Source organism: Chrysochloris asiatica, unplaced genomic scaffold, assembly GCF_000296735.1.
Source record: "Chrysochloris asiatica unplaced genomic scaffold, ChrAsi1.0 scaffold00009, whole genome shotgun sequence".
NCBI lineage: Eukaryota > Metazoa > Chordata > Mammalia > Afrosoricida > Chrysochloridae > Chrysochloris > Chrysochloris asiatica.
In genome coordinates this window covers 29,078,740-29,091,803 of record NW_006408527.1, presented here as the reverse complement: position 1 = coordinate 29,091,803, position 13,064 = coordinate 29,078,740, and the positions used below count along the sequence as shown (strand labels likewise).

The 13,064-nt window shown below is 36.7% G+C and overlaps 2 protein-coding genes across 2 annotated transcripts in view; both read right to left on the bottom strand.

Moving 5' to 3' along the window:
• Positions 1–526: 526 nt before the first annotated feature.
• Positions 527–13,064, bottom strand: part of ASPM (asp (abnormal spindle) homolog, microcephaly associated (Drosophila)) — a 92,919-nt gene continuing 80,381 nt past the window's right edge. The window contains exons 26-28 of the mRNA XM_006834234.1: positions 11,559–11,735; positions 10,364–10,533; positions 527–629 (exon numbers count right to left, since the gene is read on the bottom strand). Coding sequence (XP_006834297.1) covers positions 527–629; positions 10,364–10,533; positions 11,559–11,735 — 450 coding nt within the window. The remainder of the gene's footprint in view (positions 630–10,363; positions 10,534–11,558; positions 11,736–13,064) is intronic.
• Positions 7,932–8,585, bottom strand: LOC102814259 (zinc finger CCHC-type and RNA-binding motif-containing protein 1-like). The gene has a single exon (XM_006834178.1). The coding sequence runs from the start codon at positions 8,583–8,585 to the stop codon at positions 7,932–7,934; it is 654 nt and encodes a 217-aa protein (XP_006834241.1).

Sequence of the window (13,064 nt, the reverse complement as noted above, 5' to 3'; positions counted from 1 at the left end):
GTGTTGGTGAAGAATATTGAAGATACCATGGACTGCCAGAGAAACAAATCTATCTTGGAAGAAGTCCAGCTAGAATGCCCCTTTGAAGTCAGGATGGCAAGACACTATCTTACTTTGGACATGTTATCAGGAAAGGAGGGCCAGTTTCTGGAGAAGGACATCATACTTGGCAAATTAAAGGGTCAGATAAAAAGCAGAATACCCTCAATGAGATGGGCTGACACAGTGGCTACAACAATGGGCTTAAACATAACAATTGTGAAGATAGCCCAGGACCGGGCATTATTTCCTTCTGCTGTTTGTAAGGTCACTTATGAGTCAGAACCAACTTGACAGGACCTACCAACAACACCAACTGAAAAAAAAAAAAGCATTGAAAACTGTAATGACCAGTTTCATAGTCATTTATTCTAATTTTAATACAAAGTCAGATTTTATAGGTTGTCCAAAAACACATAAAATATACACATACATGATTAGTTGTAACAGTTCTTTCTGCTGTATACTCTGAAAATGTTTACATTTACTAATAATGCATGCCAAGTGTATCCATCACCATTTGAATCGCTTGCAGAGGATTAGTTATTTCTTCAAGGCTATCTCTTCTTAAAACCCAATCTGGCTTAAGTCTGTGGTGGGGAAAAAAAAAAAAAAAAAAAAAAGGCATTAATATCTTAAATACAATGTGCCTGTTTCTGAATACATCCTACTTTATTACCTGTTCAGAGACACATGGATGTGCATCATCTTACTATACATGACTGGTTCCAGAGGATCTCACTCCATCATCCTAAAAAATGATTCTGGTTCCTTTGAGTTTTATGCTATTTAGCTCCACCACTTTCTTTTTTGTTGGTCTTCTACCAAACTCCTAGTTTTTCTGTCTGATTCCTTGGAAACCTGGTTCTTGGTCTTTTATCAACTACTGTTGACCATACTTAGAATCATCAACATCCATGTGAAAAACAAAGACAACAAGCTGCTCTGTAAGTTTTTGCCCATCTTTACATCTATTGTACCTCAGCCAATCCTTTCTCATGCAGTCAAGTCATACTAGACTTTGTCATCACCTCAAATTCTGAGACTTCTATTCTCTATCCACCACTTCTAATTCATCTTTGTCATGTGCTTTAACACACCCACTACTTCAATGTTTTCACCCTTTCCAATATAGTTGACTTCAACACATAATCATCCAGAACCCTCATATTTTCACTTTTCTCTTGTCACAATTAAATCTACCAATATAATCTCCTTGTAAATGTCTTTACCTACGTTATTCATCTCTTATTAAACTCACCTGGAAAATTATAATCTAATTCAATAGTTTTATGACTAATTTATTATCTCCCTTCTCCATACCTGTACAGCTGACAATGCTAAACAAAACTACAAACCCAAATGACTGACATTACCTTATACCAATGACTGCTAACCTAAAACGGACAACTGAAAATGCTTACTTTTTCACTCTCCAATGTAACTGTTGCATTCCTTTCCTCTTTTCAATCTCCTTCACATACCCTCCCTGGTCTGCTTCCCAGAAGATCTCATACTTCACTGAGAAAATAGTATCTATCAGAAGGGGAAGCTCATGATTCTTTTCACATAAATATCTATTTTAAGCATTTCCATCTTCTCATTCGTTCCTGCTAAAAATGGAAGAAGTATACATCCTATCAAAAGTCAAGCCCTCCGTCTGTGCTACCAACTCTACCCTCTCTCACTTGCCAAAAAATTTCGCCACAGAATATTAGATCTTTCTTCACTATTCTTAGTCCTAATATCATTAGCATATAAACTTGCTGCAGTACCTTACAAAGAGACATAATCTTCCTTGACCCCACATTCTTTCTAATACCCATCCCATTTCTCTAATCTGTTTCAAAGCCAATACAGTGTTATCTACACTTTTGTCTGCCTCTGCAATTTTTATTCATGTTAAAAAACATCATTAAAAATGTTAAACAGACAACAAAATGAATGGAGTTATAAACTCCGTGTTAACCATTATTCAACTTCAACAATTACCACCCTATATCCCATGTTGTTTCATGTATTAACCTTCCAAATTTACTTTGTAATTTTTTTAAAACCTCAGACATCATATATTTCATAAGTAAATCTCCCAATATGTATCTCTAAAAGAGAAGGATTCATTTATAAAAATCTTAACCTTAATATTATTATCACACCTAGAAGTATGGTAAGAACAAACTATCATCAAATATCTAGTCAGTGTTCACATATTCCCATGCAAACCATATTGTTTTTAAAACAGCTGACGTATTAGAATAAGGATGCAAATCATATCAACATACAGACAGTGCCCCATTTATGGCATAATCTATTTATGTATTTATGACAAACTGTACTATGAATGCCCATTGGTTTCTGCCCAGCTTATCATTAGTAATATGTACTACATAGAATTTTGCAGAGCATAATTTGCTGATGTTATCATTCCCAGATGTTCACTCTTAGAAAACTTAAAAAAGAATGAGGTACTCGAGCTATGCCAGAACCGACTTAAAACATAGTCACCAGAACACAACACTGTCACAGTTGGGGACTACTTGTATTGTATCTGGTTATAATTATCAACTCCCCTTTACCATAAAGATTCTCTCTCTCTCTCTTTTTCTTTCCAACTATTTGATAAGCATTTATCTTGTAGAATTTGTCCCCTTTGGGATTTTACTGAATGCATACTTGTGAAATCATTACAGAGTTTCTTTATCTCCTATCAATTCTGAAAATGAGTAGCAGGATCTACATAGGTGCTTCAGAAACTCTATGTGAAGATTTCTGTCGTTGATTTCTTGATTTTTCCAATCTTTGTGCCAAGATACTGGTTGGTAAAATAAATTAAAATACTATGGCAATTATACAGTATTAATTAAGGACAGACTGCATGGATATATATATTGCAGACCAACAGCAACCACAGTAAAAATATTTTTTAAAGAAGTGGAACTTCTAGTAGTGAAGTAAAATTCAATAATAAAAAGTACTAAATGAGTTATTTTTAAACTAGGCAAGAAAAGGGAAAAAAAGAACAAAGGAGAAATGAGATAACAGTTAATATTATCAAAGTATATTTCAAAATAAGGACTATAACAAAGGATACAGAAGAAAATGGAATAATGATAAAAGGGCCATTATAAAAACATAACAACCCTTGATATACTCATTTAAAAACAGATTCAAAACATATATGATTAAAAAACTGCTATATCTGGAAAAAGAAACAGATGAGTTGAAATTACAGTTGGAGATTTCAATAATTCTGTCCATTAATTAATAGAATTAGTCCAAAATATCAGTGAAAACAAGGAAAATTTAAATGACCAAGAAGCATTACCTAATTGACATTCTGGAGTCCTGGTATGGCACTGTGGGATAAGCACTGGACTATTAACTACAAGGTTGGCAGTTCAAACTCACCAACTTCTCAGAAACCCTATACAGTGTTGCTCTGAGTCAGAACCCACTCAGTAGCACTTAACAATTGACATTCTAACAGCACTCAAATAACTTTATATTTATTAAATGAATTTAATTTATAGTTTAAAACCTTCCAACAAAGACTGCTTTGCCAAGTAAATTCTACCAAAGATGTATGAAAGAAATATGCCAGTTCTGTAAAGTTTTTTTCAGAAAATAGAAGCAAACATTTCCTAACTCACGCACTGACCACATAAATATACAAAAACATAAGAAAACTATAGACCAATATCCTTCAGGAATGCTGAACCCAAAAATTCTTATTAAATATTTTAGCAGCGTGAATCTTGCAAAATATTTTTAAAAAACCACATCAAGACCAAGTAACGCTGATCTCAGGAATGTAAGATTTGGTAAAAGATAAAAATATGGTATGTCTTTCAAAAGGAGCTCTGGTAGCATAGTGGTTACGAATTGGGCTGCAAATCTTAAGGTCAGCTGTTTGAAACTATCAGCCGCTCCATGGGAGAGGATTTCTGCTCCCCAAAAGATTTACAGACTCAGAAACCCTATACAGGGTCGCTATGGGTCAGAACCTACTTGACAGCGCTTAACAACAACATGTCTTTCAAAAGCAGCCTAACAGATTCCTGTCAACCTGGATTAAGACCTGGTTGGCCAGCAGTATGGCGCAACCTGGGGACTCCTGGGCCTAGGGACAGGGACATGGCCACAGAGGACTAGAGCAGAGAGTGAAGTATCCAGCTGATATGAATTGAGGGGAACTACACAGGAACACCCATACTTGCAGATAGTATCCATGTGACCTGGCTTCAATGGCTGGATGATCAGAACTTGACTAGAGGAAGACAGAAGAGGAAAAAAGAGTAATCCGCGACCCTGCATAGTTCCTCTGAGGAACGACTGGCAGGTTTGAACCACTGATCTTCAAGTTGGCAGTCCAGTGCTTTTCCTACAGTGCCATACTAGGACTAAAAATAATAGTCTAGAGTAGAGTTATTTCATTATACCCCAAAAACAAACCCACTGCTATCAAGTCATTTCTGATTCACAGCAATCCTATACAGGGGTATTTGAGACTGTAAATCTTTATGAGTAGACAGCTTTATCTTTCTCCCATGGAGTGACTGGTGGGTTTGAACCACCAACATATAGTTAGCAACCAAAAATCTAACCCAGAACACCAAGAGCACTCCTGATGTTATTAAGTGCCGTAGAGTTTGTTCTGACTCAAACAACACTGTATAAGGTTTCCAAGGAGTGGCTGATGGGTTTGAACTGTTGACCTTGTGGTTAGTAGTCCAGTATTTATCCTACAGTTTCACACTAAATAGAAACAGTCTCAAATTTCTTCTGCATTTAGCAAATGGACTTGGTTAATAAAGAACTTTCCATATTACTCTAGATATAGTTTTTATGCAAATACTTGGTCATGTCATTTGACCCATAATTAGACTTATAAGTTGTTTCTCTAGCCTCCCAGGTCAACCAGTGACTTTTTTTTCTGTTTCATCATAAATTCATAGATGTTTAATGTTTCTGATATGTTAGAATAGTCTTTCAACCCTAATTAATTTGGCATGCAGGTACCATATTCACCAATGACCTACAAGTTTGAATACATATCAACAACACTCTGAAATATTTTTCTGATTAACAATTCCTTTTCAGAGCTCTTAGCTGTATTTTTCTTTACCTAGTTTATGGAACAAGTTGGGGATACCTTGAATTTCTGCTTGGAACTCTTTTCTATCTACACTCTTCTTCCTAAGTTTAAAATATTCTCATTACTTTAATATAAATGCCATCTATATGCTGAAACTAATGTTCCCTAATTTGTATCTCTAGCCTGGACTTTTGCCCAGAATTGTAGATCTAATTTTTCAGTGACTTATTGTATGTTCTTCTTACTTATCTTATGGGCATCTGTGGCACATCCAAAACAGAGCCCATGATTCAACTCCCATCATCAATCTATCTTACATTTTCCTTTTAATCATCCTTTGGGTTTCACTTTAAATATTACATCTCAGAGAGAATTTTCTAATCATCCTTCTTAAGCAGGTGTTCCAAATTGTAGTTGTGTTGTTAGTCTTTGTTATACAATCTACTTATTTGCTTGTTTATTGCCTTTCTCCTGAATTCAACAGCTTCATGTTGTACAGCTTCAGCACATTATACAAGATATAGCTCTACACCATTTCTCATCTCTAACAGGACAGGTCTACTTTCTTTTTTTTTTTTTTTTTTAACTTGCAAGTGTTAGAGAATATGTGAAAAGTTATATGTTGACATATTGATCAAGAGGGATTTCTGTCAGCTTCAAACAACATTACTTGTCTTGTTGTTGTTATGTGCCGTGTAGTCAGTTCTGACTTATATTGACCCTGTACAGTGTTTCCGAGGCTGTAAATCTTTACTGGAGCAGAAAGCCTTATCTTTCCCCCCTTGGAACAGCTGGTAGTTTCGAACTACTGACTGTGAGGTTCGACCCTGATTCATAACCACTATGCTTCAAGCAGAAAAATAATATAGCAAAGCTTAATTACAAGCTTTGTAGTCCTAGCTCTTAACTATTGAGTACATTTTCTGAGGAACCACTAAATATGCAATAAATGTTGTTGCTCTTAGGTACCATTGAGTCAGTACTGACTCATAGTGACCTTGCTGTTGTTATGTGCCATGGAGTCGGTTCCGACTCATAGCGACCCTGTACAGGCTTTCCAAGGCTGTAAATCCTTTCGGGAGAAGAAAGCCTCATCTTTCTTCCATGGAACAGCTGGTCGTTTCGAATTGCCAACCTTGCAGTTCACAGCCTGATTTGTAACCACTACGCTACCAGAGCTCCTTCATAGTGACCTTATGCACAACAAAACAAAAAACTGCCCGGTAGTCATTGCTATGCGTCAGCTTATTGCTGCTGCCACTGTGCCAATCCATCTCATTGGGGATCTTCCTCTTTTTTTGATGACCTTCCATTTACCAAGGATAATGCCCTATTTCAGGGTCTGGCCTCTCCTAATAATATGTCCAAAGTATGAGAGACGAAGTCTAGCCAGCCTGGCTTCTAAGGAATATTCTGGGCGTACTTCCTCTGGCAGTAAATAGTCTTCTCTAATACCACAACTAACATGCATCAATTCTTCCATGGTCTTCCTTATTCATGGTCAACATTCACATGCCTATGAGGTTATTAAAAATACCATGGATTACGCCAGGCGCACCTTAGTCCTCAAACTGACATCTTTGCTCCTGAACACTTTAAAGAGGTCTTGTGCAGCAGATTTGCCTAATGCAATATGTCATTTGATTTCTTGACTGCTGTCTCAATGTTTGTTGATGGACGATTAGAGCAAAATGAAATCTTTGACAATGTCAATCTTTTCTTTCTCTATTTATCTTGGTGTTATTTATTTGTTCAGGGATGAGGATTTTTTGTTTTCTTTACAATGATGTGCAATCCATACCAAAGGCTGTGTCTTTGGTTTCATCAGTAAGTATTTTAAGTCATCTTTGCTTTCAGCAAGCAAGGTTGTGTTATCTGCATATTGCAAGTTGCTAATGAGTCTTCCTCCAATCCTGCTGCCACCTTCTTCTTCTTCATATAATATAGCTCCTCAGATTCTTTGTTCAACATACAGATTAAATACGTATAGTGAAAGAATACAAGCCTGTTGCACACCTTTCCTGATTTTAAACAGTGTCCCATTGTGTTGTTCGAATGACTGCCTCTTGATCTACATATAGTCTCCTGAGGAGCACAATTAAGTGTTTTGGAATACTCACTCTCTGCAATGTTGTCCATAGCTTGTCATGATCCACACAATCAAAAGTTTCTGTGTAGTCAGTAAAGCACAGGTAAACATCTTTCTGGTAGTCTATGTTCAGCCAAGATCCATATTTTGCCAGCAGTGACATCTCTTGTTCCATGTTCCTATCTGAATCCAGCCTGAATCTCTGGCAGCTAGCTGTCAGTATACTGCTGAAGCTGTTTTTGAATTATCTTTAGCAAACTTTTACTTGAATATGTTATTACTGATATTGTCCGAAGATTCATGCATTCCGTTGGGTCACCTGTCTTTGGAAATTTCTTAGCATAGTTGAGTGAGTGACTCCAATGTTTCCTCAGTTTGCTGTAAGATTTCACTCTTGTCCTTTGCCATCGCCTTCAGTGCACCTTGAATTTCTTCTTTCAGTAGTACCATTGACTCTTGATCATATGCTACCTCTTTTTTTTTTTTTTTATTAACAAATCTTGATCTTTATTACTATGCAAAGGTAAGCTAAAACATGATACTTGAAAAAGGTTTTTCAATTTCCTATGGACTATTTTATAGTAGAAAACTATTTGGTAACAAGTGTTCTTATACTCAAAGTTCTAGAAGTAATCTTTATTCCCCACTGAACTTTGTACTCTAAGATTTTTTTAAAATTTAATGGTATTTACATCATAAATATTCATTTTAATCACTAAATTCCTCCTCATCACTGAAATATGTGCTTTTTTTAATCCGTGGGTGTCTTGAATCATCTGATGTTGAGGGATTCCCTGAGCTGGGCTTCCATTTTTTTTCTTCTTCTTCAATTTTGGCTTGCTGGAAAGCTATAGCTTGACTGAGACTGTCAAGAGCAGGATCTTCCCCTTCATCATCACTTTCTTCTGCTTCCTCAATTTGTTCTTCTGGTTCAGGAATTTTCTTTTTTTTCTTTTTTTCCTTCTTCTTTGGAGGTTCACGTTCTCCAAGCATATTTTTAGAACAGGCATAACTTAAGTGACCATTTTCCCCACATTCATAACACTTAGATTTATAAAAGTAGTGTCGCTTTCGGATGAACTCAGCTGCTCTTCCACTGTCAATAGCAATGCTTGCTTTTATCACTCTACCAAATAACTGTTTGTTGTTTATTGCTCTCGTACAGTTTTGTGCAGATTCTTTATCCAAAAATAAAATAAATGCAACCCCTTTATTCTTCCTGGTGTCTTTATCTTTCATTATAGTAACCTTTACAACTTTACCATACTTGGAAAATATCCGGTATAAGTCACTGTTTGTCAGGAAAAAGGGCAGGTTGGATACATATACTGTACTTTTACTTGGAGCCAATCCACCACTCATTTCTCTGACTTTCCGGTTGGCAGTCCAGTGCTTATGTGATAGCGACTCATGAGGCGGCCAACATTGTGGCATAAAGGTCAAGATATACAATACTTTAGAAGGATATTTTGTTAAGCCATCGTGTTAGTTCCAACCTATAGCAGCACTGTATGGGGTTTCTGAGGAGCAGCTGGTGAGCTTGAAGCCCTCACCTTGATGTTCAAACCGACTCTGCAGTCCAGTGCATTAAGCCACAGCACCACACCAGGACTCCTGCTGTTTGTATAGGGATTGCCTCACACACCATTTACAAAGTCTTCTGGTCTTTGTTTCAGGTAACTTTTATTAGTTCCTTCAGCTAAGACGGGCCCAGAGTCCTCGTGTGGTACTGTAAGATCAGCACTGGACTGCTAACCAAAAGGTCGGTGGTTCAAACCCCCCAGCTGCTCCTTGGATACCCTATACAGGGTAGCTATGAGTCAGAACCGACACAACGGAACTTAATGACTACTAGAAGTCTGACCGAAGAGTCTAAGAGCACGCGAGCCTTAGGATCAGGTGAGGCTCAACCCAGACAACCTTCGCCTCACTCCGCGTCCACAGTATCACGGGTCCTGGTAGGGGTCAGGCACCTAAGCAAAAAGGGAACGGCCATTCTGCTTCTACCTGGCTCTCGTTAGACACGCCTCCGATGCAGTAAAGACCCAGACCCGGGAGGCGATCATATGCTACCTCTTGAAATGGTTGAACATCAACCATTTCTTTTTTTTTGGTACAATGACTCTGTGTACTCTTTCAATGCTTTCTGCATCATTCAATATTTTGCCTTTGTTGTTAACTGCTGTCGAGTAGAATCTGACTCACAATGACCCTGCATGGGTTTCCAAGCAGCAGCTGGTGAGTTTGAACTGCCAACATGGCAGTTCAAGTTGACCTTTAGGGCAACTGCTTATCCTACAGCACCACATGAGGACTCCATTAGAATCCTTCAATATTGCTAGTTGAGGCTTCACTTTTTTCTCCAGTTCTTTCTGTTTGAGAAATTCTTCCCTTTTGGTTTTCTAACTCCAGGTCTTTACACATTTCAATATTTGATTTTGTTACTTGAGCTGGCCTTTGAAATTTTCTGTTTAGCTCCTTTACCACCTCATCTCTTCCACTGGAGAGCAAGCTTCATAGTCTCTTCTGACATCCATTTTAGTCTTTTCTTTCTTCTCAATGACATTTTGCTTTCTTCCTGTATGATGTTCTTGATGTCATTCCACAACTCTTCTGTGGTCTTAGGTCAAGCTCATCAAATTTGTTCTTGAGATGATCTCTAAACTCAAGTGGATTGTGTTCAATGTCATAGTGTGGCTCTTATGGATTTGTTTTCATTTTCCTTAGCCTTAGCCTGAACTTGCATTTAAGCAACTGATGGTCCCACAATCTGCCCTTGGTATTGTTGTGGCTGATGATATGGACCATCTCTTTCCATAGATATAGACAATTTGATTTCTGTGTATTCCATCTGGAGATGTCCATTTGTATAGTCATCTTTTATGTTGTTTCAAAACAGGTATTTGCAATGAAAAAGTCGTTGGTGTTGGAAAATCCTTTCAAGTGATCTCCATGAAATTGCATGAAAGGATTGTTTGTATTATATATTTGCCAAATGAATGAATATTCTTTCAGTGTTATTACTCCATTATTCATTGAGAAGACCCTTTAGTAACAAAGAGTCTATTCTTGTTCATTAAATACTTACCAAATGAATGAATGAGTAGTGAACAAAATTAGGACTACAATTAAATGCTTACCTTGAAACTACTCTGGTTCTAACAGGTGTGTCTGGAATCAAGGGAATACTTATAGAAGAGTTTTTCTTTTGTTTATAAAGTATTCTTTCATTATTCATTTTATGTTTTTGAGATGTAAGTTTGTAAAGACGATAAATACGATCAACAACTTGGGGTCTACTTCGAACATCCTAAAACAAAACAAAAAAAATTACATTTATTAAAACCAAATTATAAGTGTTACTTTTTTTGTGTCTACTATATAAACAAAATCAATGCGAAGAAATAAACTCTATGGAATAAACTTACGAAGCTTTAAAAATCAAAAACAAATCTAAAAAATAAAGTTTACTAAATTCAGAAATTAGATGATATTATGAACTAATTTTCAAAGACATCACAAAGAAAGCACTCTTCAAAGGTGGTACAAAAGTAAATGTTACAATCAACATATACCTATTATATTGAGTTACCAATCCAGTGATTTTAACTCGTTAGTTTCAAAAGTTATCCACTTTATCTCTCAAAAACAGTCCAAGTTCAGCCATAATCTCTTGCCTTGACCATCTGTCCTTGCCTCTTTCCTTAATGGACTCCTCATATCTGTACATGTTCTCCTAAGTCTTCTCCAATCAAGTAACAGAATGATTACTAAAATCTGAATTGCAGCAAAATCACTCACCCACTTACAATCTTTAAATAGTTTTCCAGTTTGTTTTTTTTCCAGAAAGAAGGCCATAATCCTATCATGGTCTATGCTACACTTCTCAAACAAACAAATAATCAGGAAATCGGAGTGTGGTTTAAGGGTTACGTGGGGAGATGCTTAGAGAACAGCTCAGAGGTCTCACCACAGAACTGCCTGAAATGGATTTAGAATTATAATTGGGGGTGAGGGGTGGGGGTGGGGAGGAAGAAGCAAGGAGTCATGCATATCTGGTTTTCTCCTTTGTGAGAATACTTTGTTACTTTCCTCAAAGAAAAGGTAAATGGAATTAGATTCTATTTTCAGAATTTGGTATGTTATATTTAAAAGTTTCTTAGTTTCAATAACTTTTTAATATCAATTACTCATTTTTATTAGTGCAAAAAGCATGTTCGAATACATACAAAATCCTAATTTGGTTGTGATAATACCAAAGGAAAGAGACCCAAGGGGAAAATACTTAGGGAATTAGAAAAATAACATCAAACAAAGTAACCAGTTAGTACTTACAGAGGCTCGACTTGTTGTCTTCAGTAAAACAGCCAGCAAACAACAAGTTTTAGTAAAAATGCTTCCACATTTGTCTGCAACTTTGTCACCAGCTTTTTCTCGGTACATTTGTAAAAGCTCCAGTAGTGTATCTATACAATTTTCGACATCATACACTGCTGAAGTAGTTTTCTCATACTTAAACAGAATGAAATGAAAAGTTGTGATAAATACATATACCTTTAGAAGCAGTTCAACCAAATAGAAAGTTTAGATGCAAATTTTGTTCCATCTGCAGTAAGTACAATGATTTCTGACATCACTAAGTGGTTACGAATCAGGCTGCTAACCTCAAGGTCGGCAATTCAAAACTACCAGTGGTTCTGCAGTAGAAAGATGAGGCTTTCTGCTCCCATAAAGATTTACAGCCTTGGAAACCCTGTACAGGGTCACTATGAGTCGGAACCGACTCCACAGTACATAACAACAACAACATTATCTTTGAATTCTATTGTCTATTCTCATTTTAAATTTTTCCCTTCTTAACTACTTCTGAAGTAGGACATAATTATTAAATCTAACATCGCTAAAGTGAGCACTGAAGTAAATAAAAGCAAACTTTTAAAGACATGATCATTTTAGTGAGAAACTCTCAGGAAAAAAAAAAATCACTCATCTATGTTAATTCATGATAAACTGAACAGTGATTTATTACTAAATGTCTTTTGAGAGGCAGATAAGTTTGCTTTAAAAGGAAAAAAAAATTTTGATAGAATATTTTCCATGCCTCAGTTAGCTATCTAATTGTTTATATTTTGGATTCATATAAAAATTCTCATAGCAACAAATAATAATGACACTATTGATAAAAATAAGCATAAATCAAGATTAACAGTCAGCATATAAAATAGCACTTCTATGAATCAAGTATTTTACATATACTAACTCATTTGATCCTCACAATAACATTATGAGGTAGTACTGTTAGAATGCCAAGGAAAGTGAAGCACAAGGAGGCTCAATAACTTAAAGTAGACAACAGAACAGGATATTTTGGTCCCCGAATCTGTTTTTACACTATGCTGTTGTTGTTAAGTCCCATTGAGTCAGTTCTGTCTCATAGAAATCTTCTATAGGGTTTCTGAGGAGCGGCTATATGGGTTTGAACCACTGACCTTGAAGTTAGCAATCCAGTGCCTATCCTATAGCATCCTACATTATGCTTTGCTATTGTTGTTAACTGTCATCAAGTCTGTTAGGACACATAGCAACCTTGTATAGGGTTTCCAAGGAGCAGCTGGTGAGTTTAAACTGCCAATCTTGTGGTTCAAACTGACCTTGTGGCGCAGTGCATTATCCTCCAGTACCACACCAAGACTCCACACTATGCTATGTTGTTGTTGTTGTTAAGTGCCTTCGAGTCGGAGCCGACCCATAGCGACCCTGTACAGGGTTTCCGAGGGTGTAAATCCTTACGGGAGTAGAAAGCCTCATCTTTCTCCCGCGGAGCGGCTGGTAGTTTCGAAC

What these genes read in the sequence shown, in the direction of transcription:
- LOC102814259 (XM_006834178.1), bottom strand. Translation starts at nt 8,585, where the DNA reads ATGAGTGGTGGATTGGCTCCAAGTAAAAGTACAGTATATGTATCCAAC.